This window comes from Armigeres subalbatus, chromosome 2, assembly GCF_024139115.2.
Source record: "Armigeres subalbatus isolate Guangzhou_Male chromosome 2, GZ_Asu_2, whole genome shotgun sequence".
NCBI lineage: Eukaryota > Metazoa > Arthropoda > Insecta > Diptera > Culicidae > Armigeres > Armigeres subalbatus.
In genome coordinates, this window is record NC_085140.1 from 293621260 (window position 1) to 293645385 (window position 24126).

Here is a 24126-nt window from a genome sequence, read left to right on the forward strand (position 1 = left end):
AAACAGACATACAACACATTGAACATTCACTCATCAAATTCATCATCATTCAAACTAAAAGATATTATTACAAGATAGCATTGTCGCTGTCGTCGCCAGTTCGGAACATATTTTGCTATGAGGATAGGGGATCCAAAAGTCGCTACCAAGGAAAAATACATACGGATTTGGACAGTTAGGTACCACACAGGTTTCGGACATAATAACAAAGTGAACCGAAGCGACAATCTTTATCTGGTAACTAAAATATCTTTTTCAAACTCTAAAGCTCTTTCTTCATTGTCATTTTTTTCAGTAAATCAAATGGAATTTTCTATAAAAAAGATTTACTTTACTTTAATTCCACTACTAGTTTGAATATTAATATTTGACTTCAACTGTTAGGCCTGACTTTGTCAAGTCAAGTACAAAACACTGATGGCGGCCTTCTGCTTTGAAGTTAAAAACGTATCTGTAAAGGTAAGACTAAGTATGTAGTGGAATTGAATAAATAATAACTACCAACTATAGACAAGCAATTCATATGATCATCAGCACAGTCAGAACAGGGATCTCAAGGCAAATTAATTGAAACCGGCTGCCGCACTAGGTCAGGTACTAACTGCCAATGACCAATCAGCACTCATCACCTCCTCGAGAGCAAAAAAACATCACGCCAATAATCTACAGACGACTGTGTGAGGGACACCACACCACGAGCCCCATCAGTCTAGCCAATAATAATAATGCTGCTCCACTGTGCAGTGCCCATGTGTGCAAACGGTTTATTTTTCGAAACGGCGCACTTGTTTTTCTCCTCCCTCCTCCGCATGTTTGCGCAGCATTTAGGACATCATCAGGAAGAAATATACCGTACTGCGCGATTATATTGCTGATAGCGTTGGTATGCGTAAGGTCACAAATCCATCATTTAAGTCTGTGCGCGATATTTCAGTGGTTCCTAACGTGTTAATATCTGATTAAATTTTGAAATGTTCAGAGTTGCCGCTCACAAGTACCTTCGGCTTTTTAGTCCGAAAATCGATATGAATAACTAAATGAGCTTAGTACGTGATTGATCTTTTTCATATTATTTCGTAATGAGTCATTGTGCACAACATTACATGATATTTTGTAAACTATGGAAAAAGCTCAACGTAGACTCTAAGAGGGAGGAGGAAAAGTCTACAAGGTAGAAAGGGGTCTGAAAAATGTAAAAAATTTGGCTCATTGGTAAGTGGCCATGGACAGCCCTTTTTGAAATTTATCATGGCTACTATCGGTGCCCAATTTTGCTGGAGCTCAAAGGGCTGTAAAATTGACAGTGATTATGTTGTTAAAGAAGAGTATTCGAACAACAGGAATTCGATAGGAAGAAAATTTTACCTTAAACACTTCTCGAAAATTCTAAAGTAATTGCATCAATTAAAAACGAGTATCAGCGCGGGGTTAAATTCTTTTTTTGCACTGCATAATAGATGTATAATTTAGATTTCAAAAATTTTATTTCTTGATGTTTCATTTTATTAACAGTATTAAGCATTTCCAAATCCCCGTACAATTGATAAACTGTTTTTAAATAAATCACTTGTAGAATTCTTGAGAAGCCTTTCAAAATGTTCTTCCTATCCTTTCTCGTGCTAAATTTTTCGAATGCGCGACATTCTGCTTCTTCTTTTTTCTTGCAAACGCCAAATCGCCAATAGAACAAACTTGGGGTGCAATTTTTATGGCAAATTTCACACGTCATCGTGTCTTTAACATTTTCGGGAACAGTCTTTAGATATTGTTTGGAAACCTTTGACGGCGATCAACACAGTAGCTGCTCCGGTGTCCGTATTCCACTTGAGTTTGATTAATCGTGTTGGTCGCAGTCGCTCGCGACGTCGATCAGCGCACTTCGCTATCTGCAAAAAATACCAGCTGTGAGCTTGCATGGCGTGTTCGTAACGTGTTGTTACCTTTTTCACACCGCTAAGGCTCAGCCTGCTGTGCGATGGGGGTCCCGTGATGGACAGTTGCGGTGTGTGGCCGCTGGTGGGTACGACGTAAATAAGCACGGTCCAAAAGTCCAACCTGGCAAACTTGTTTTTATTTCGGTGCAGTTCTGGCATGCGCTTGGATCTGTGTGGCTGGGAGCTTGCCGCGGTGGGTTTATGTAGGATTCCAATACGTTTTGGAACTTGTTTGCGCGGAGGTTTGTCACGAGGTGATGTTGTTTTGATGTTTGTTTTGTTCCAAACTGCGATTTCTATTCGATGATTCTCCAGCACGGTGATGATCTGGTGTCATATGCTGTCTCGTTGAAAGCTTCCCATAACAAACGTTTAAAAAATATTATTATCGTAGATCACTTTACGGAGTCAGTGATGTTTATCGTTGCTCCTTCTTCATCAAGATAAAATAGGTTTTACATTTTTCATTGTTACTCAATCGGATTAGTTTTCGATCAATTTCAGTGTTCCATAGTATACCAGTTTTAATGTTAGGGAATAAAATGACCTATTATGGAGGGGTTAAGCACCGTGTCAAAACAATAGGATGCTCGTTAACTATAGTTTTGTTAAATATTACGTCAATTGTGCTGAATTTATGTTGTTTTTGTTTTTATCAACAATAAAAACAAACTACCGCAGTTGCTTATCGTTGCGGATATTTTTTGTTGGTCAGGACCTATTGTTGTGGTATTGCATGTGACTTATGGAGAACGATACCGCAACAATAGCCCTTGTAGCACTTACTCGCAACAATAGGGCTCAAAGGATTCCAAATTTTTAACGAAAAATGTTGATTTTTTCATCATTTTGAACGGAATTTTGTCAAACAAAAGCTGTTCTGAAGTCGTTAATCCGAAGAGTTTTAGCGTATCCACAATTGAATCATTTGTTTGAGAAACTGCATATATCAATTTTACACAATTCCACGAAAGCAACAAACACTGTTTTTGAACAAACTGGCCCTGGATCTTTCGATTTCTTTGATACAGATCAATAGTTTTGGGCAAAACTTAACACCCTGGGGCAAAAATTCTGGTGCAAAACTGTAAGCAACATTCCACAATTGTTCTTCAAAGTGCGTGGACATATGAAGTTTCAAACAAACGAAAAAATTCACATTCCTGAACAAAATTTTTTTCGTGTTTTTGCCAGAATACGTATCATTGGATGTTACATATGCAGTTTCTCAAACAAACGGTTCAATTGTTTTAATGATATTATAATCAGAATGGACTACTTTAACACTACCGCAACATTAGACATACCACAAAGATAGGACGGTTTACCCTATAGGCTGTTAAAATTTTGATTCAAAAATGAAACTTTGAGATTTTTTCGAATTATGCCTGATCTTTCTGGATTTGTTGATACAAATGGATTAGTTGTGTGTTGCAGCGAGAAAACTTGAAAAAATTAACAAATTCATAGATTTATAAAAACTTTTGAAAAATCGTCAAATTTTGAAATACGCATAGCTTTTTGATATACTGTGAATTTCGACCCCAGTCTTTGTCAGGTGAATCTTTACACCATTTTCAAATTTGAGTAGTGTTAGTATTGCACGAAACTGTCGATGTATTGTTTGTAATAAATATAAAAAATATTCAACAAGTTAAAGCATAAAAGGGTCGTTCAAAAATGACGCAGTAAAAGGGCCCTCGAGGGGTGTCTAGAAATCTCAAAACGACATAGTGGACGTCTTAAATATGATGCCTTAAGTACTAGAACATTAGTAGCGCTATAGTCATTGGATGTATTTTGTTTAAATATGGGCCTCTTGGAAGGAGGCTTGAGCTTGGAAGGAGGCTTCCGAGCCTCTTGGAAGGAGGCTTCTGAGCCTCTTGGAAGGAGGCTTCCTGAGCTCTTAGAAGGAGGCTTCTGAGCTCTCTTGGAAGGAGGCTTCTGAGCCTCTTGAAGGAGGCTTCTGAGCCTCTTGGAAGGAGGCTTGAGCCTCTTGGAAGGAGGCTTCCGAGCCTCTTGGAAGGAGGCCTGAGCCTCTTGGAAGGAGGCTTCTGAGCCTCTTGGAAGGAGGCTCTGAGCCTCTTGGAAGGAGGCTCTGAGCCTCTTGGAAGGAGGCTTCCGAGCCTCTTGGAAGGAGGCTCTGGAGCCTCTTGGAAGGAGGCTCTGAGCCTCTTGGAAGGAGGCTCTGAGCCTCTTGGAATGAGGCCTGAGCCTCTTGGAAGGAGGCCTGAGCTCTCTTGGAAGGAGGCCTGAGCCTCTTGGAAGGAGGCTTCTGAGCCTCTTGAAAGGAGGCCCTGAGCTCTCTTGAAAGGAGGCTCCTGAGCTCTTGAAAGGAGGCTCCTGAGCCTCTTGAAAGGAGGCCCTGAGCCTCTTGAAAGGAGGCCCTGAGCCTCTGGAAAGGAGGCTCCGAGCCCATTGGAAAGGAGGCTCCTGAGCCCATTGAAAGGAGGCCCTGAGCTCTTGAAAGGAGGCTCCTGAGCCTCTTAAAGGATGCCCTGGAGCCTATTGAAAGGAGGCTCCTGAGCCTATTGAAAGTGAGGCTCCTGAGCCCTCTTGAAAGGAGGCTCCTGAGCCTCTTGAAAGGAGGCCTGAGCCTTTGAAAGGAGGCTTCTGAACCTCTTGAAAGGAGGCTTCTGAGCCTCTTGAAAGGAGGCTTCTGAGCCTCTTGAAAGGATGCTTCTGAGCCTCTTGAAAGGAGGCCTGAGCCTCTTGAAAGGAGGCTTCTGAGCTCTTGAAAGGAGGCTCTGAGCCTCTTGAAAGGAGGCTTCTGGAGCCTCTTGAAAGGAGGCCTGAGCCTCTTGAAAGGAGGCCTGGAGCCTCTTGAAAAGGAGGCTTCTGGAGCCTCTTGAAAGGAGGCTCTGAGCTTCTTGAAAGGGAGGCTTGAGCCTCTTGAAAGGAGGCTTCTGAGCCTCTTGAAAGGAGGCTTCTGAGCCTCTTGAAAGGAGGCTTCTGAGCCTCTTGAAAGGAGGCTTCTGAGCCTCTTGAAAGGAGGCTCTGAGCCTCTTGGAAAGGAGGCTCTGAGCCTCTTGAAAGGGAGGCTTCCTGAGCCTCTTGAAAGGAGGCTCTGGAGCCTCTTGAAAGGAGGCTTTGAGCCTTTTGAAAGGAGGCTTCTGAGCCTCTTGAAAGGAGGCTCTGAGCCTCTTGGAAAGGGAGGCTTCCTGAGCCTCTGAAAGGAGGCTTCCGAGCCTCTTGAAAGGAGCCTTCCGAGCCTCTTGAAAGGAGGCTTCCGAGCCTCTTGAAAGGAGGCTTCCGAGCCTCTTGAAAGATCATGCTGTTATTGAAGAATTTGCTCCGTGTCCGCAACACACAGATCTTCCGTTCACTAATGGGTTTCACCTCATAACTCGCTTCATCTGCTTGCTCCATCACTACGAAAAACGTCATGCTCTGTTTTTTCACCACCACTGTAATAGATGTTATATTTGAATGCAGAGTTGGTCGGGATCCACGGCTCTGAATTCAGGTTCTCTGGATCTAGGCCATCGGACTTCTTGTATAGCGTTAAAATTCACTGCAACTTTCTGCAGTTCATGAGCCAGGAGGCTCATTCATCCAGGTTAATTAAGGGGCCTGACATTTCAGGTACAAAGCTTCCAATCATAGTCCTTATTACGTTCATAGATCGGTCGCCAAGAATAACGTTCTCTTTTTTTTCACCATTTGTTGTGATATTTGAAAGGCTTCGGTAAGCTACCTTACTATGTAAGCTACCCTTACATCGCGCTGGTGTGGCTGACGCCTTAGGTATAGCTGACGTGATACAGCGTTTCGTTAATCAGCCTCTAGATACCAGGCTTACGCTGTTGGAGCTGCACCTCCTGGTGGACAGTCGCTCGATACGTGATGTCAGAAAGACAACAATGCCCAGGCTGCACTTCCAGCTTAGAACGCAATCCTCACTGACAGTGTGCACTGGTCGATGAGGAAAAAACTATCTCCAATCACCATGTCGTTATTGTAACAGAATTCGCAAATAGCTCGTCGTTTTCGCTCAATTCTCCAAGACCATAAGACCACGACGTCCCATGACACGCTCATAGTCCGTGCTATCGAAGCCGATCTTCGCATTAAAGTCGCGCATGTTGATCTTGGTGTTCGAAACATTGGATCGTGAGCTTCCTAATCCGTGTTCTGAATCTGAAAATGATTATTCCCTCTGTGACGACGAGTGCCCCTAGGTGAGAGTGGTTGCAAAGTACCATCGGGATTGCCGTAACGCGAGGTAGCCATGTTGGACATCGAATATACTTGTATGGGTAGACGTCAAAGAGCATGATAAGGGATTTCTTTATCGTAAACGAGTGGTTAAAGCGTGATTGGAAGTCTTTTGAATTATAATTTCATTTGCGATCTAGACTAATATTTTGAGTTTGAACTACATCTATCTGAATATAGGTAGGGATATTTCTCCGTAGTTATACATTCAACATTGAAACGTTTTCTTAAAATCTATATCTAGAATCTACTCTAAAACCAATAGTACGGATCAAAATAACCTTGAAGGGTAAACAAAAGAAACTGAAAAATTGTAAGTAATCATATATAATCATGAATTCATTTAACAAGAAAAATATATTTCAGCTAAAGCTGTATCCACACCGGATTGCTATTGGAGTTTCAGTTAATACCCTCCTAATTGGTTCCAACAGACTTCACTTAGTCCCAGTACTCCCAGTATACCAGCTTGCCTTGTTGAGCTAGCGTTATAACATTTCCTTCGTGGACCCTCCCTACACTACGCTCTTGAGCCAAGCAGAATAGGGACAAATTTAATTTTCTACAAGAAATTTAACACTACCTTTTCGTAAAATAGATATTAAGTAAATTACTGTTAACAACTGTGTGCAAACACTAAACAGTGAGGCGGCCATGACCCAGTTGTGAGATGCAATGCCAATAACGAAGGCTGTTTCTTACTCGAGTGCGTTTCAGGCCATTTTACGTTATAATATTAAAGATTATCCCATGTAAGCAGCCGTCTATGATGTAATAAATTTTACAGAAGTAACTACGGACATTGTATCAAAATTCGAGTTGTAAAAACATGCCAAACTTCAATTAGAACATTAAAATGTCGTTGAAATGATTATTGCTGTGTCATGCTTTGTATCGTGATTCGAAGTCCAACCATTCATTAGTAAGATGATTCCCATCATCGAACCCACAGCAATGAAGAACATGTCGCAGGAAATCGCGACTACAAAAGTTTCGCTTTTCATGGGTCGTGAGCTTAGCCAAGGTTTTTCTTCATTCCGATGATGAAACCGCCTTCTCTGCAAGCAGCTATCGATACCTACCGAAAACATCGTTCAATTTAGAGGTGCACTGTGTGCGGAGTGGAGGCTCCAGCTAGCGACCTTTTATCAACAAGACCAGTTGTCAAAACTTCTTCGTGAGTTGCCTACAAGAAGCGTCCATCCATATGCAGTACCACAGCACACATCCAGTCGGTCAACACTCAACCGTCCGCCGTTGTCAGTGTAAGTATGCGCGATTGGTTAGATACATACGATAAACACGCATCGCGAACTACAGGTCCTTCTTGTTTTGAGCAAATTGTTGTATTACATTGAAATTTAATAATACCATTTTCTTAAATCATGTCAATACTATTTTAGTTTGTTCTCAACGTCCTTGGCATCTTGGTGTTTTTGTCAGCATTTTATGTATTCTTCATCAATACCCAATACAAGAAAAAGCTTTTTATTTTGCTTGCAAACAAAAAAAAATTTAACTGATAAATAATAAAAAAAAACTTTCCAAGAAGGTACGAAATCTATAAGACTATTATGTCTAATTTAGCATACACCTTCTTAATATATCAAGGTATCAGTACTCGAGTTCAAGGTAATTAAATTAGCAAACCTCAATAAGTAGTCACAGTTTTCAATGTTTTGCTTCTTAATGTACCGATCAATATGTTCCTCTGGCACTATTTAAAGCTTCGCTTCCTTAGTAGTTTAATGATTAGGAATGGCGCATTGTTTTTCACACCTCATTGGTAGTTTGGTTAAATAAAATCTCTGGGCGTTGTATTATTATGTCACTTGTGAGTATTTGGACGATATCTTCTCTTAGTATACCTACCGCCCTGATGTCAAAATCGGGATAGTACTGTGCTGCAGTGTGCGATGACGACGACGCGATGTTTGCGAAGCGAATCGACTTTGCTCCGCTATCTATCCACTAGCCAGTTGAACGGTGGTGGCGGTTCAACGTCTTAGTAGAGTATTGTTGTCGGCGCTGTGCGGTCACGTTTGTCCCTATCTTTCGCTGCTAAATCACTTCGGAGTAGAATAACAGATGCAACTTGCAACGCGTGTGAGATCCCGTTCGAGAAGTTAAGTTTCTATTTCTGTTCCGTCGGGTTCGATCTGCTGTCGGTGGAGAGGATCGTGCAGTTCTAATTGACTGCGAAAACTGTGCACTCGACAAATTCTCGGCTACAGACAAGTTTAGTTACGTGCGTGCAGTGCATATGTGAATTTTAGTACATTGCATGAGCGAACTGAAAAATTCACTTTAGTGCGCGGCAAAGTAAACCTCGACAGGCGAATAGTTTTCCACGCTAACCCTCTCTGTAATTAGAGTAGCGGTGTGATAGCTAGAAGTGATTGTGTAATCAGCAGTGCTAACGAAGTTGCATCCACAAATTCGGTGCCCAGTGTAAGTGTCCAAATGTAAAAGGTCTTCGATGATCATGCTTCCCATAGTCGTTGATAGTGGCGGGGTACACGTCGAAAACTGTCGCCCTTGGATTTTTACATTCAAACCAGTTCCAAAGGTCCACCACTCTTGATCGGATGAGTGCTGCGAGACGTTCATGTGCGCGATTGGAAGAGAAAGGGGATCCGAAAACTAAATATCGCTACTTGTAGCAATGACTGACTGCCCACAACCAACCGGACACCACTGTCGGTACAAAGTACACTTTTCAATACACGAAAGTAGCTGTGGAATGGCAAATACATGGAGGCTGATGCGAAAAAAAGTTGTTCAATTTTAAGAGTTGCAAGTCAATGATGATCAGAGAGCAATACAATAGAAAAGTTTACTTGGAGAAGAATATCGACATCAGGCTACTCTGCCTGATCATATTTTATGAATGGGACATTAAGAAGGTCTGATAAGAATCTTTTTTGCGACATATGGAGTGATGCTCAGGTCATGTAGAAAGGCATCGAAATAAATAATTATACTTATGATGCATCTTCGAGCTCAACACATTTTATCATAACTCTTGGTTTGCCTTTCTACACGGGTTAAGTTCAGCATTTCTGTTAAAATATTGCGAGCAACGGGGATCTCCAGTTCACGAAAACATAATTTGGCTTATTTAAAGTAGGGGACGTTCCGATATTTCCGATATGTCGGAATATCGATATATTTGTCTCGATATCCGATGTTTTTGTATCGAAATTTTGCGTTCAATATATCAATATCGGCACCAACATTTCAAAAGGGTGAAACTGCTTTTGTAAACAAGAGCTATTTTGTGGCAACCAACGCAATCCAGCGCCATGTAACAAAAGAAGAGAAATCGCTTCTTCAATCAGTGGTTTTGGGTTGCGTGGGTGGGCTCAAATCAACTCACCAGCGACGTGAGAAGCTCTTGTTTACCAAAAGCAGTTTCTGCCCTTTTGAAATGTTGGTGCCGATATATTAATATATGTATTGATCAGAATAGAGTGTCACAAAAATATAAGTGGCATTTTGTGTTGTGAGAGAAAGGTATAGTGCTGACATCCATACCTGCTGGCATATTTTGTTGCGTGATCTTTTAGTTTTACTGGTGCACTGACACAAAAACAATAAAATTTTAATATTTTGACTGCCTTAAAGAAAATAAAACTAGCAGAGTCGTTGATACCAATCAAAATCTAGTTATTCTATGAATTTCCGCACACCAATTTCTTAAATTTAAATGCACAGTTAGATTGAGTTTAAGCAAACGTCACTAAAAAATATATTCCTTGGAAAATTGAAAAAAAAATCCCTTTGAAATTTTCAAGTTTCTCATGAAAGATCGAAGATAAGATAAAATAAAACAAAATTGAGTGAAAGTTTAGATGAAGTTCCCTTGAAAATTAAGAAAAAAATTTGTGGAATGTTTCAAGAGTTTTACGGGAATTCAAAAGAATGTGACCTGATTTTTTAACAATTCCCTATGAAAATCAGAAGAATTTCCTGGAAATTCAAATGAACTTCTCTTGTGGAAATTCAAATGAACTTTTGTAGAAATTAGGAAAATATTCATGTGGAAACTTAGAACCATTCTCCGTGGAGATTATACCCTTTAATTACCCTTTATAATTATTACCCTTTAAAATTAAGGAAAGAAAACTATTCAGGAAATCCGAATTTCGTAGAGGAAATTCTGAAAAGTTGGAAAATTTCCATAAGAAATTTATAAGACTTTCTAGAGAATTTACAAAAGATGTTTACATTAGAACCATTTGAGAGAAAAAGAAGTTTAAATCCAGGTATTTTGCATAAAAAAAGTCAAATAGAGCTCTGATGGGTGGATATGTCCCACCATACGTTTCATGAAATTATAGTAATTTGAATACATTTTTTAACGCGTTGACCTATTAGTCTGTTATGCCAAATGACCATATGCCGAATGGTGTTGCCAAAAGACTCACCCCTATTTTTATGAAATGACAAAGCTGTAAAAGCCCGTTTTCTCAAAACTGAGTTTTTGTCCTAAAGGCCATTTCACCGGGGCTATAAACAGGGTTTCACGTTGCTAAATTAGTTTTGAATATCAGGTTTTGTGTCATCGATGAAAACTATACCTAAACTCGTTTGTTGGGCCGAACATGCAAAGTGAACAAACACGCATAACATTCGAATACTGTGAAGCTGATGAGCGTTTTTAATTCCACTTTAATTATTTTCGAAGCATACTCGACCCGAATGAAAATTTGTTTTCGAGATCGAATCAAAACCCGGAGGAGACATTGCGCATCACGAATCGAATCACTCTATTCGAACGTTTTTGCTCTCTATACGAAATAATTGCGGCATTATGCATCTCGTTCGTCTTCAACCATTCGCAGTACAAGATTTCGAGTGGAGCCGTACTAGCTCATCGAGTACATAATGATGTTCTGTCAAACGGGACGTAAAAAACGGGAATAAGAGATAGTTGTTTCTGTGTTTCGTATGCTGCCCGCTCGCAAGCTGCGCGATGTAAGCAAACAGAGAGAATGAGAGATAATTAAATCTGCCTGCTCGAAAGGCATCCTTCCGAGTCTATTGAAAGCATGCTTCCGAGTCTCTTGAAAGAAGGCTTGAGCCTTCTTGAAAGGAGGCTTGAGCTTTCTTGAAAGGAGGCTTTGAGCTCTTGAAAGGAGGCTCTGAGCTCTCAGTGAGGCTTCTGAGTTTCCTTGAAAGGAGGCTTCTGGAGCCTCTTGAAAGGAGGCTTCTGAGCTCTCTTGAAAGGAGGCTTCGAGCTCTTGAAAGGAGGCTTCTGAGCCTCTTGAAAGGAGGTTTGAGCTCTTGAAAGGAGGCTTCTGGAGCTTTTGAAAGGGAGGCTTTGGAGCTCTTGAAAGGAGGTTTGAGCCTTGAAAGGGAGGTTCTTGAGTTTTCTTGAAAGGAGGCTTCTGAGCCTCTCTTGAAAGGAGGCTTCTGAGCCTCTTCTTGAAAGGGAGGCTCTGAGCTTGAAAGGAGGCCTGAGCCTCTTGAAAGGAGGCCTGAGCCTCTTGAAAGGAGGCTCTGAGCCTCTTGAAAGGAGGCTTCTGAGCTCTCTTGAAAGGAGGCTTTGAGCTCTTTGAAAGGGAGGCTTCTGAGCCTTTTGAAAGGAGGCTTCTGGAGCCTCTTGAAAGGAGGCTCTGAGCTCTTGAAAGGAGGCTTCTGAGCCTCTTGAAAGGAGGCTTCCTGAGCCTTTGAAAGGAGGCCTGAGCTCTTGAAAGGAGGTTCTGAGTTTTGAAAGGAGGCTTCCTGAGCCTCTTGAAAGGAGGCTTCTGAGCTGAAAGGAGGCTTCTGAGCCTCTTGAAAGGAGGCTTGAGCCTCTTGAAAGGGAGGCCTGAAAGGAGGTTTGAGCCTCTTGAAAGGAGGCTTCTGAGCTTCTGAAAGGAGGCTCTGAGCCTCTTGAAAGGAGGCTTCTGAGCTCTTGAAAGGAGGCTTCTGAGCTCTTGGAAAGGAGGCTTCTGAGCCTCTTGAAAGGAGGCTCTGAGCTCTCTTGGAAAGGAGGCTTCTGAGCCTCTTGAAAGGAGGCTCTGAGCCTCTTGAAAGGAGGCCTGGAGCCTCTTGGAAAGGAGGCTTCTGAGCCTCTGAAAGGAGGCTTCCTGAGCCTCTTGAAAGGAGGCTTCTGAGCCTTGGAAAGGAGGCTTCTGAGCTCTTGAAAGGAGGCTTCTGAGCCTCTTGAAAGGAGGCTTCTGAGCCTCTTGAAAGGGAGGCTCTGAGCCTCTTGAAAGGAGGCTTCTGAGCCTGTGAAAGGAGGCTTCCTGAGCCTCTTGAAAGGAGGCTTGAGCCTCTGAAAGGAGGCTCTGAGCCTCTTGAAAGGAGGCTTCTGAGCTCTTGAAAGGAGGCCTGAGCCTCTGGAAAGGAGGCTTCTGAGCCTCTTGAAAGGAGGCCTGAGCCTCTTGAAAGGAGGCTTCTGAGCCTCTTGAAAGGAGGCTTCCGAGCCTCTTGAAAGGAGGCTTCTGAGCCTCTTGAAAGGAGGCTCTGAGCCTCTTGAAAGGAGGCTTCCGAGCCTCTTGAAAGGGAGGCTTCTGAGCCTCTGAAAGGAGGCCTGAGCCTCTTGAAAGGAGGCCTGAGCTCTTGAAAGGAGGCTCTGAGCCTCTTGAAAGGAGGCTCTGGAGCCTCTTGAAAGGAGGCTTCCTGAGCCTCTGAAAGGAGGCTTCTGGAGCCTCTTGAAAGGAGGCTCTGAGCCTCTTGAAAGGAGGTTTGAGCCTCTTGAAAGGAGGCTTGAGCTTCTTGAAAGGAGGCTCCTGAGCTTTCTTGAAAGGGAGGCTCTGGAGCTCTCTTGAAAGGAGGCTCTGAGCTCTTGAAAGGAGGCTTCTGAGCTTTCTTGAAAGGGAGGCTTCTGAGCCTCTGAAAGGAGGCTCTGAGCCTCTTGAAAGGAGGCTTTGGAGCTTCTTGAAAGGAGGCTCTGAGCCTTCTTGAAAGGAGGCTTCTGAGCCTTCTTGAAAGGAGGCTCTGAGCTCTTGAAAGGAGGCTTCGAGCCTCTTGAAAGGGAGGCTTTGAGCCTTCTTGAAAGGAGGTTTGAGCTCTTGAAAGGAGGCTTCCTGAGCTCTTGAAAGGAGGCTTGAGCTCTTGAAAGGAGGCTTCTGAGCCTTGGAAAGGGGAGGCTCTGAGCCTCTTGGAAAGGAGGCTTCTGAGCCTCTTGGAAAGGAGGCTTCTGAGTTTTCTGGAAAGGAGGCTTCCTGAGCTCTCTTGAAAGGAGGCTCTGAGCTCTTGAAAGGAGGCTTCTGAGCTCTTGAAAGGAGGCTTCTGAGCTCTTGGAAAGGAGGCTTCTGGAGCCTCTTGAAAGGAGGCTTTGAGCTCTTGAAAGGAGGCCTGAGCTCTTGAAAGGAGGCTTGGAGCCTCTTGAAAGGAGGCTCTGAGCTCTTGAAAGGAGGCTTCTGAGCTCTTGAAAGGAGGCTCTGAGCTCTCTTGAAAGGGAGGCTTCTGAGCCTCTTGAAAGGAGGCTTCTGAGCTCTCTTGAAAGGAGGCTTCTGAGCCTCTTGAAAGGAGGCTTCCTGAGCCTCTTGAAAGGAGGCTTCTGAGCCTCTTGAAAGGAGGCCTGAGCTCTTTGAAAGGAGGCTTCTGAGCCTCTTGAAAGGAGGCTGAGCTCTTGAAAGGAGGCTTCTGAGCCTCTTGAAAGGAGGCCTGAGCCTCTTGAAAGGGAGGCTTCCTGAGCCTCTTGAAAGGAGGCATCTGAGCCTCTTGAAAGTAGGCTTCCGAGCAGTGGTGCGAATTCTCAATCTCAGTGACTGAAATTTGTTGAAATTGATACCATATCCTCTTCACACTCACTTCCTAACAGTGAAAACTGAAAATGGTTAGCAGCAACAATCAAAGAAAGAGTAAACAAAAGACCTCTCTTCTCATTGCACACGCAGCCCGCAGTGACAGTCCATTCAGTTCACTCGCTGCTGCGTGAATGCGACGGCCCTATATAAATGCATGGGTGAATACTATCACTTGAAAGACAATGACAGAAAATTGTGCCAAGTGATCACCAGCTTCAGCCCGCTGTAGGCAAACTGAGTAAGCTAATCTACTCCTGCTTTGTCTTACTGACTGAAAGACACCATCACAGGCGAAGAGGAGCAGAGAAAAATACAAAACAAAAGAATCACACTCAGCAGGCATTGTTGATAAATTGCACCACTGCTTCTGAGCCTCTTAAAAGGAGGCTTCCGAGCCTCTTGAAAGGAGGCTTCCGAGCCTCTTGAAAGGGGGCTTCCGAGCCTCTAGAAAGGAGGGCCTGAGCCTCTTGAAAGGAGGCTCTGAGCTCTCTTGAAAGAGGCTCTGAGCCTCTTGAAAGGAGGCTTCTGAGTTGCTTGAAAGGGAGGCTTCTGAGCCTCTTGAAAGGAGGCTTGAGCCTCTTGAAAGGAGGCTTCGAGCCTCTTGAAAGGAGGCTTCGAGGCCTCTTGAAAGGAGGCTTGAGCCTCTTGAAAGGAGGCTTCCCGAGCCTCTTGAAAGGAGGCTTCCGAGCCTCTTGAAAGGAGGCTTCCGAGCCTCTTGAAAAGAGACTTCCGAGCCTCTTGAAAGGAAGCTTCCGAGCCTCTTGAAAGAAGGCTTCCGAGCCTCTTGAAAGGGGGCTGCCGAGCCTCTTGAAATGAGATTTATGGAAATTTTGTATATTTTGAATGAAACATTTTAATTTCTTCTTGGAAAATTCTTCTTTTATTATTGCAATTTTTGCTCTTAAAAGTGCTAATTTATTCTTATTTTGTAAAAAATTCTTAATTGTTTACGAAAATTTTGCATTATTTAGGGAAATTGTATATTTATTTATTGCTTATGCCCAGATTTCTTCATTGACAATTTCCTTTTTTTATGGGAAACTTCAAATTTTTGAAAGTTAGTTTTTATTTTAGTCGTTTTAAAACCCTGTACGCAGTCATGGTATGGTAAATCAAAAAATTGCAAAATTACAATGCATCGTTATGAGGAAAAAATCATCAATTCGTTAACTAGTTGAGTAATTTCTTCTTCTTCTTCTTATTGGCATTACATCCCCACACTGGGACAGAGCCGCCTCGCAGCTTAGTGTTCATTAAGCACTTCCACAGTTGAGTAATTTGAAGACAAAGAAAAAGATCTTTGATTGCCATTCTTTATCATAAAAGTTGATCATTATCGATATAATTTAGGTACATACTGATTTAAGCAAGTTAATCAAGCCATACGGCGACTACAAAATTCAATTATCTTTAAAAGAAAACCTTCTGTCTGCATTTTATGATCTCTCTACATCTCAGACTAAACCGCACCAACATTATTGGGTGAAAAAATGGACAGGCCGGAACGGACTTTCAAGATTGAAATAGTGTTCAACAAAAGAGCGAGCCTATAAAAAAACGATGAAGGTGAACCACCCCTATTACAGCTGTTGCTTCTATGTCGATGTTTCTTTGCAACTATAGTTCGGTCGCATTACGGTCTCAGTTTTACATGTTTGCTCTCCGTTTAGAATACACTTTTTCAATACACAATGCACTATTCAACCTATTGCCACGATCTAGACTTTACCCTTTAACTTCTATTACATAGTATGTGCCAGCGGAATCCAAACAATCAGGAAGGCGTACAACGGCTTTATTCGTGTTATGGAACTGCAGTCACCTATAGTTAGCATAGAGGCAAAAAACTTGATTCTTTATGACGCGCTGCGAAAGTAAGTGCACAAATAATTACGCCTGAGAAGTTGATTGCTGTATGTAAAACGTGACTTAAACGGCGACTACGAACCGTAGTTAACCTTCTGGCACTATCAATTAAGAATTCTTGATTTTTCAATATTGCAGTCCTATTTTCTGTGTATGCGCATTGTACAGTATTGCGGATATGGAACCAGTTAAACATTCAACAAAGAATGGAAATGAGAATGGGACATATATTTGAGAAACATCAAGAATCGAGATGAAGTTTATTCAATTGGCTCTGGTTTAACATACTGCATCATGATGTTCCATAATAACAGTCTTAGTCAACTGGTTTCGAATCAAGAACGGTTCTATCGGTCTAGACATCACGTCTACCGATTCCAAAACAAAAACAGCTGCAAATGAGAATATTAAAGTTTTGTTTTAAAATAAGTATATGAAGCGATTATTATCAATCTTTCGAGCAAAGGTGCAGAATTGTTGATCAGAGAAAGATTTTTTTTGAATATCTATTCGATGCTAACTAGTCACATAATTTTGTTGCTCTCTATAACAATACCAACAGTTGTATAATAAGGGAGGAGAAGACCGCCAGCTGTCATCGAGAGAAAAAGTAGATTCATGGAAATTTCACACGGTGTGGTATAGGAAATGAAGTACATCTTTAGTATAAAACAAAAATTAAAGATTTTTTTCTTAAAATTCTTTGTTTAAGAGGTTAATTTTTAAAGCATGCAAAATAAGTATGCTATCTAGATTTTTACCACAGATCAAGAATTTCGCTTAACTTTTCAAAGACCTAGGTAACATTTGTTTCATGAATTAATTTGAATAGCGCAATCAACAGAACAACATGAAAGCTTTTGACTGCAGTATTCAAATTAAATCATGAAAAAATGTTACTTAGGTTCTTTTGGAAAGTTAAGCGAGAATTGTTGGGCTGAATAATCTTGATCACGTTTTAGAGGCAGTTTAACTCAAATTTCCTATACAGGTATACCTCGATTATATGGACCCTCGATTATATGGACCCTCGATTACATGGACTTTTTACCTCGATTATATGGACATTTTTTTCAGCTCAATTTTTTTTCGTGTTTTGGGAGTTTAAAAAGCTGTTGAATATTCCACGTCATATTTTACATTGATTCTATATTTATTAAGGTACACTGCACAGAAAAAAATAATGAAAAATAAACAGCGCGTAAAACTTGACATGCGGAAATTAACGCTATTCTACGCTGAAATGGCCCTCTTCATAACAATATTGCGTACAACTTGTATGCAATATCGACGATTCACGTCAATTATTGTATACATTTAGGCTACTTCTCGTGTGGAAGTACGCTAATAATGACGTTCCATTTATGTGCATGATTTTCAGCGTAAATTTCAGTGGATTTTTCTATCTGTGTGGGGCAAATTAGGACCAGTATGGCATGTTTTCGAAGCTATATATGAAAGCGCATACTAAATCATATGGTCCGCTGCTAAGATTGATTCACCATTTTTACATTGCAACTTTCATTGTAATTGTGTATTTCACTCATCAACAAAAGCCACGGCCACGTCCTTACAAATCTGTGGGGAAAGATAACACGTATTTTAGGTGATCTCTGATAAAAGAAAACGATATTCATGTTCGTTCAGCACAAAACTTGCGGAATTCATCCGATTCTGTTTTCACGCGAATTTTTTTTACACGGCCGTGTATAAAAAATCCCATACAAACTTTTTGCAAAGTTGCTCCATTTTGCATGATTCATCGAGAAATCATAAAACTTTTTTTACACGGAACGCATCCCCCGTGTAAAAAAAGAATCGGGTGTATACTGATGCTTAAAGGCAGACAGAGAAATTGTATATCGGAAACGAAGTTAGCAGTTCTTAAATGAATTGCTGTTTAAAGAAAATTACCAATGGTGCTGGCAGCAAGAGTTTTTTCAATTTAATGATGAATTTACATTGATAGGAAGGATTTTTGTCACAGATTGAAATTATAGATTACACCCACCTTGATTTCTGATAGCAATCTGAACAGAGATTTCAAAGGAAACATGAGTATCACTAGTTTCTAGTCCACGAAATATACCGGAGCAATGCCATGCTTTCGTGTTTTTATATATTCGTAATATATTTATTTTCCATATTTTATTATACTTATTTTCATATTTCATTATAACTATTTTTCATATTTTTACATTTTATTTTTTTAATTTCTATATTTTTATAATTTTATATTTTACATTCTATTATTTTTGTGTCTTAAAATTTTCATATTATTATGTTATAATATTATCATAGTTTCATATCTCTTTAAATTTAACATTCCACTTTCAAATTTGATATTTTATGTTTTATATTTTTGTATTTTCATATTTATATAATTTCATATTATTACACCTTCATATTATAATATTTTTATATTATCATATTTTCCTTACTCTTATATTTTTCTATTTTATACTTATATATACATTATGATGCCTTTTTTATGCTTTCACATTTTTTATACTTGTATATGTTCATATTTTTATACTTTTGTATTTTCATATATTTGCATTTTTTCATATCATATTTTCATATTGTAGTTTGAAATATTTAATTTTCATATTTTAATTTTTTGCCTTTCTTATATTTTCATGCTTTCATGTTGTTATAATTTAATTAGCATATTTACATATTTCTATATTTTTATTATATTATTTTTTCTGCTTTCATATTTCCATCTTTCTATATTTTTGTGTTTTAATATTTTTATATTATCTTATTTTCAGATCTTTATATTGTCATATTCTCAAAATTTAATACTTTAATATCACATTTTATATTTTAACATTTGCAATATTATCATACTCTCATGTTTTTATGTACTCATATTTTTGTATCTTCATTTTTATTTTCATGTTTTCATATTTTTTTAAATTTTCATATAGCAATTTTTATTCTATTATTACACTATATTTTTATGTTTCTTATTTTCATATTAAAAAAATCATATTTTTATGCTTTTATATATTTATATTATTGTATTATGTACCTTCATACTCATTTAACATTTTCATAGCCCACTATAAAACATCCCAGGAAGGAAAGCTTCACAACCTGCCATGTAACCTTTACGTAGACGACTTCCTGGCACATAAACTGCTATCTGATATATGACATTCTAAATAATAAATAAATTCTTTACAATTTCCAGCTTCTTCTACAAGAGATGTACATCCTGAATCAACTTCGGCTCCTAGTTGACGTTGTATTCTACAAATATATATAAAATTTGATAAAATTTCTTATCATAATGTTATTCATTTCACTACATATTTATTTATATACAATTACCAAAATAAGAACTTAAAAAGAACGCGGTGCGTATGGTACGGTATGTCCACGCATCCTTCAACCCCTGTAGATTCGTGATATGTATCATGTTGAAGTGACTACTTGAACACGATACATCTCGAAAAAATCATCTCTGCGGCAAACACAACGCAGTGGGCCTGGCTGCTTTGAAGTTTATGTCATACCACTGGTATGCTGTGAGCCTCAATATTGACAAGAAAATTATTGGGCGTTATCTAACTCAATAGTATTCCAGGATGCTTTCTTTGTACTGGCTGCGTTTGTGTTCGATTAGATTAGATTAGATTAGAATTTACATTGATAGGAAGGATTCAATTGCGACAATATAATCAAGAATATGCTCAGCTAGATTTTCCAATCATTATAACCGTGACTTCTGGTTACGGTGTCCAGCTTTTCATTCCGTTGTTCAGTTAGAAATTGACTCCCAATAACAAAAGCACTCAGGTTTATAGTCCAAAATATAAAACTTGATATCCACTTTGAAGGTGTGAATGCAATTGACACTGGTAAAAAATGTCACTGATAGGGGACTGAGGATCCATATTTACATGCATTTAAAATAATTGTAAGAATCCCTATCAACCGCAACTTGTTGCAAGCGGATCGGTTTAAAAGTGTCAGACAAGTGTGATTGTTTACAGGCGGTTTTGCATATAAAGTATTTAGGCCATAACATCAGAGCCCATAGTCCGATCCGGCCAATTTCCAATAGGAGACAATGGGAAAAAATCTCCGTCGAATTCAATTGCAATGCTATCAAAATGAATATGGATAAGTGCCAGTGCTTCCATATAAAGTTTGTTTTTGAAGCGAACATATAGCTCTCCGTACACTGTATTTATAATTTTTAACAAGTTTAATTTTGTGTCCACATTGCTTGATGAAGTCTTTATTACTTCTGTTTCTCTATACCGCGAAACTCTGGCCATCCGAAAGATGCTCCATAACAAAAAAACCGAGCGTGACGCCACGCAAGACCGTTTTCAACGTCAAACGCCCGGATGAGGATACTTGAGAATTGTGGCTCCGCAAATTGTCATACACGACTGAGCCTATCAAATCAATGAACTGGTTCCTAACTTAATCTTAAAACGGTTTGCAAACTAGCGACTTAAAAACGGTTACGATCTTATAAAAAAATCAAAATTTTCTGAATCATCATAAAATGGGCCCAAACATGCGGATTACACTGTAAGGCAATAAATAGATATTTTCTTTTATTGTATTAAAACTATTTTCATAGTTTAAAAAACATTTTGAGATTTTTTTTTTGCTTCGATTATATGGAAAATTCGATTATATGGACTTTTTTGCATCGAAAAAGTCCATATAATCGAGGTATGCCTGTATCATGCCTTTTCAAATTCCCATGTAACTACTTTTTATAAAGTTTTTTCTAGGTAGTTTGCAGCACTGATGAAGGAACCGCCCCTATTGTTGAAAGTAGGGTTAGAATGGATACAAATGCCTCAACCCAGAAGCAATAACTCTATTGAGGACAAGCCTCCCGGGATCCAAAACTAAATGCACTCAAGGGCACATCATCCAAGAAGCAACGCACAACTGTCATTTTTGGCTGCGACGCAAGTTGTCATTTGTAGAGCTAGAAATGGTAGTGGCGTAGAAATTATCTAATTCAAAGTAAATCCGAAAACTCGACCCATTCCACCCAACGGAACCGGACATCGGAAAAAAGAAATAGAGTAGAAAAACAAACAGAAGAGAAACTTGCCGATCGTCAAGGTCGTTTCAATTCATCGTTGTAGGATAAATAAGCTGCACCGAATAGCAAAGCAACACCACCGATCCAACAGTAGTTTTTCTCACATTCTTACAATTTGTGCATATGGTCAACCGGTACGGCGCGGCGCGGCTAATGGTCCGTCATTCGCGCGGTCTTTGGTCGCCTGTCGATGCCTCCTAACCGTATTGGCAAGTGGCGAGTGGAGCACTAGAAATGATTGTTGTTGGGCACGTAGCCTTTGCCTTGAAATTAAAGTTTGAGGCCGCTGGCATTGGTAACCGACGAGTGTTATGTATCTTGTGCGTCGTTGTTGCTCTGAGCATGGTTCACAAAGTGGATCGGGCTGGTGGTTGTGATGGTCAAGGCTGTCACGCAGCTAATATTTGCAGCTTGGAGAACTTAGTTCTTACGCATCTTACTTGAAAGAAATTGAATGAAAGACTCCTCATTTAGTTTTGCAGGTTTTGCTTTTTGTTATAACTAATAGGGGTTAAAAATCTTGCCTAAAAAGAAGATTGTTGAACACCCATAGAAAATGCATGTGCGTTCAACAATAGACAAAGAGTTCAGCAGTTCAATTTTTGGTGAACTACCCTACATTTCCGACTCGATTGTTCATTTGTAATGATAGTTGATGTTGATGTTTCTGTCATATTATACTATTTGTTCATGGGAAAATAAACAGAATCGATATTTTCTTCGGATTCCGAATAATGGCTCATTTTTTAAAGATAATCGAGTCACATCTAAATTAGATGATCTAATCTAGCCTCCGGATCATCGAGTCTGGCCTATATTTTCGTCTTGATAGACACTTCTTCAAACCTAACGTCGAGTAATCGATTATTTATATTGACTGTTTCCTTGGTAACTTAAAAAGTCCTTCAAAATCGTCGCCAACATCTATATTCTAAAACTGTCTTAGCAGGACATTAAATCATGTTAATCTGCATGAAAAACAGGGCTCAATTTTGCAAAATAATGTGATTATTGAGTTTATAAAATTTTGTTCACAGTTGTAAGAGTAATGACTGTCATTTACTGAATGATTAGGACATTCGATTTATTTGAGCACAAATTTGGTTCTCCGATCTAGGGGTTTGTCCTTTTTATTTTTTATTTTCTGTTGAAGTGATTTTTGATTTTTTTTTTTCTTGCATTAGTTATAGAGCGCATTGAGACATCGACGATTTCATATGGTTTTGACTCCATGGGTTTTGAGGCTTAATATCCATGGAAACTTAAAACGAATTGTGCTCAGTCAGTGTTTGTCCTGATAGGCTCCAATTTTTGGGAGGCCACTCAGACAATGAGAAAAAAACGAATGTGGGTAGTGCAGCAATATAGATTTTCTGAACGACTCTAACTTAGTATAATAAATGAAATGCTAAATTAATTTTAGTAATTCAATTTTACCCTAGACTTTACCTTTTTTTTCAAATTACATGCTGGCAAGCCAACTTTAATGTACGGCAAAGGCATCTACGGTCTTAGTTTGAATAAATAATTATAAAAATACTCAAAATAAGTTGTGGTATAAGCTGCCTGATAATCTTCTCACCTTTGCACTTTTAAAATACGCAAATGACATGTGCGATTGAGTAAATCGACGATCGCTCATTCTTCCTGGTGACCTGTTTATGAAAGCGAAGCACGTTTTTCAATTCAGAAGTTCTCACGTGCTACCATCCTGTCTTATCAATGTTGATGTTTGTTTAAAACCGCTCTTCCTCGAATAACAATACACCAACAAAACAGCTGCCAGGTGAAGTAGTTATTAGTGACGTATTCCTACTCAACTAATATAAACCATGCGGTTCGCGTGGCCCTTGAGCTAGAATAGATATTACTGGAACATTATTGACAGTCATTTTCAAGCAAACAATGAATTCGATTCTTCCGAAAGTAGAATGCATGTAATCTACTTGCCTTTCTGTAATCATATAATTACGTGCCTCTATTCATAGCATTTTGTCCATTGTAAATCTTTCCACGTCGCTGATTACACGCGGTGCAGTGACAGAAAAACACATATTTTCCGCCGTTTATGAATCTGAACCAATCACTAGAAGAACCGTCCGCAATCTTATCGGTTGCTCACACCGTGCTCAGATTACAATTTTGATTTCGACAATGACACATTCCTTATCATTAGCACTATCGCACGCAGCCACACTTCAGTGACCCAAATTGATCTAATTCATTTATTTTTGTTTTTTCCACATTTCAGAGTTGCTCTCGTCGAAAACAGAAGAAAACATTCACCTTCTATATTGATAACGCTAAGCTGGGAAGAAACAGTGAACAAGAAGTGTCTCTCCGACGCACTGTCGGCATTTGGGGTGGATTAGTGAGATAAAATTTGCGAATGCAATCTCTCGTCGGAAAGTGTTGACGCAATTATAGAGAAGTGTAGAAGATTAGTACAAAGTGTTTGCTGCCAAGTGTTTCTGAGAACGGCCGGGCGCCATGGCTGAAGCCCATTCAGCTGTTGCATTTTCCTTCTCGATCACCCACGAAGGATGGCACCTGAACTACGACCGGGAAGTGCTGCACCTGGTGTGGCAGTCCGGTATCAGATCCTGGAAGAAGCGGCTGGCGCGGTTTAGGGTGAGTTTCGGCAAAGCTGGTTATCGATAATGAATATCTTAATACTAAAAAGTCGAGTCAAATACGAGTAAAAACATGTAAAGTTTTCAAAACATGGTGGAATTGAATGAAATGATACCAAACTCGTTTTATTATTTATTTATTTATTCAGACTAAGGCCGTATTGGCCTGTGCGGTTCATAATAGTCTTCTCCATTCGGCTCGGTCCATGGCTACACGCTGCCAACCACGCAGTCTACGCGTTTTATGACAGGATCTAAATGCTTATACCCTGGGAATAGAAATTGAAGTTATGACTTGCGCATAAACGATTTATCAAAGAGCGGTTTAAGAAAGAATTCGGAAATATTCAGTGGAAATTGATTCCGCTATAAAACTTGCTTGATTAAGTCGGAATTCGTGGATTCCTTAGCAGGGTGGCCACTGAACCGGAAAACCAGGAGAACCGGGAATTCGTTAGAACCGGGAAAAACCGGGAAATAACCGGGAATTCAGTTGAATTTAAAATTGTTAATTAATTTCAAAATGTTCAGCGTGCTAATTTAAATATTTCCATAAAATAGCAAAATTAGGAATGTTTGAAGGGTGGGAAAATTTCTGGAATTTTTTGATAGTTTTTAAAGATTCTCGATTGTTTGTAATAATC

The 24126-nt window shown here is 39.7% G+C and overlaps 1 protein-coding gene and 1 long non-coding RNA gene across 4 annotated transcripts in view; both read left to right on the forward strand.

Moving 5' to 3' along the window:
- The window catches only part of LOC134212422 (carnitine O-palmitoyltransferase 1, liver isoform), a 151365-nt gene that overhangs the window by 97065 nt on the left and 30174 nt on the right, over nucleotides 1-24126 (forward strand). For 2 of the 3 annotated variants that reach the window (XM_062690257.1, XM_062690255.1), the window contains exons 1-2: nucleotides 8318-8603; nucleotides 23101-23480. In XM_062690257.1, coding sequence (XP_062546241.1) covers nucleotides 23340-23480 — 141 coding nt within the window. In that variant the 5' untranslated portion in view covers nucleotides 8318-8603; nucleotides 23101-23339. Of the gene's footprint in view, nucleotides 1-8317; nucleotides 8604-23100; nucleotides 23481-24126 lie in introns of those variants that run through there. The other variant, XM_062690256.1, reaches the window with a different exon arrangement.
- LOC134216547 (uncharacterized) lies at nucleotides 6108-7067 on the forward strand. Its single transcript, XR_009980721.1, has 3 exons — nucleotides 6108-6332; nucleotides 6397-6465; nucleotides 6519-7067. It is a non-coding gene; the product is annotated as an uncharacterized LOC134216547 (long non-coding RNA).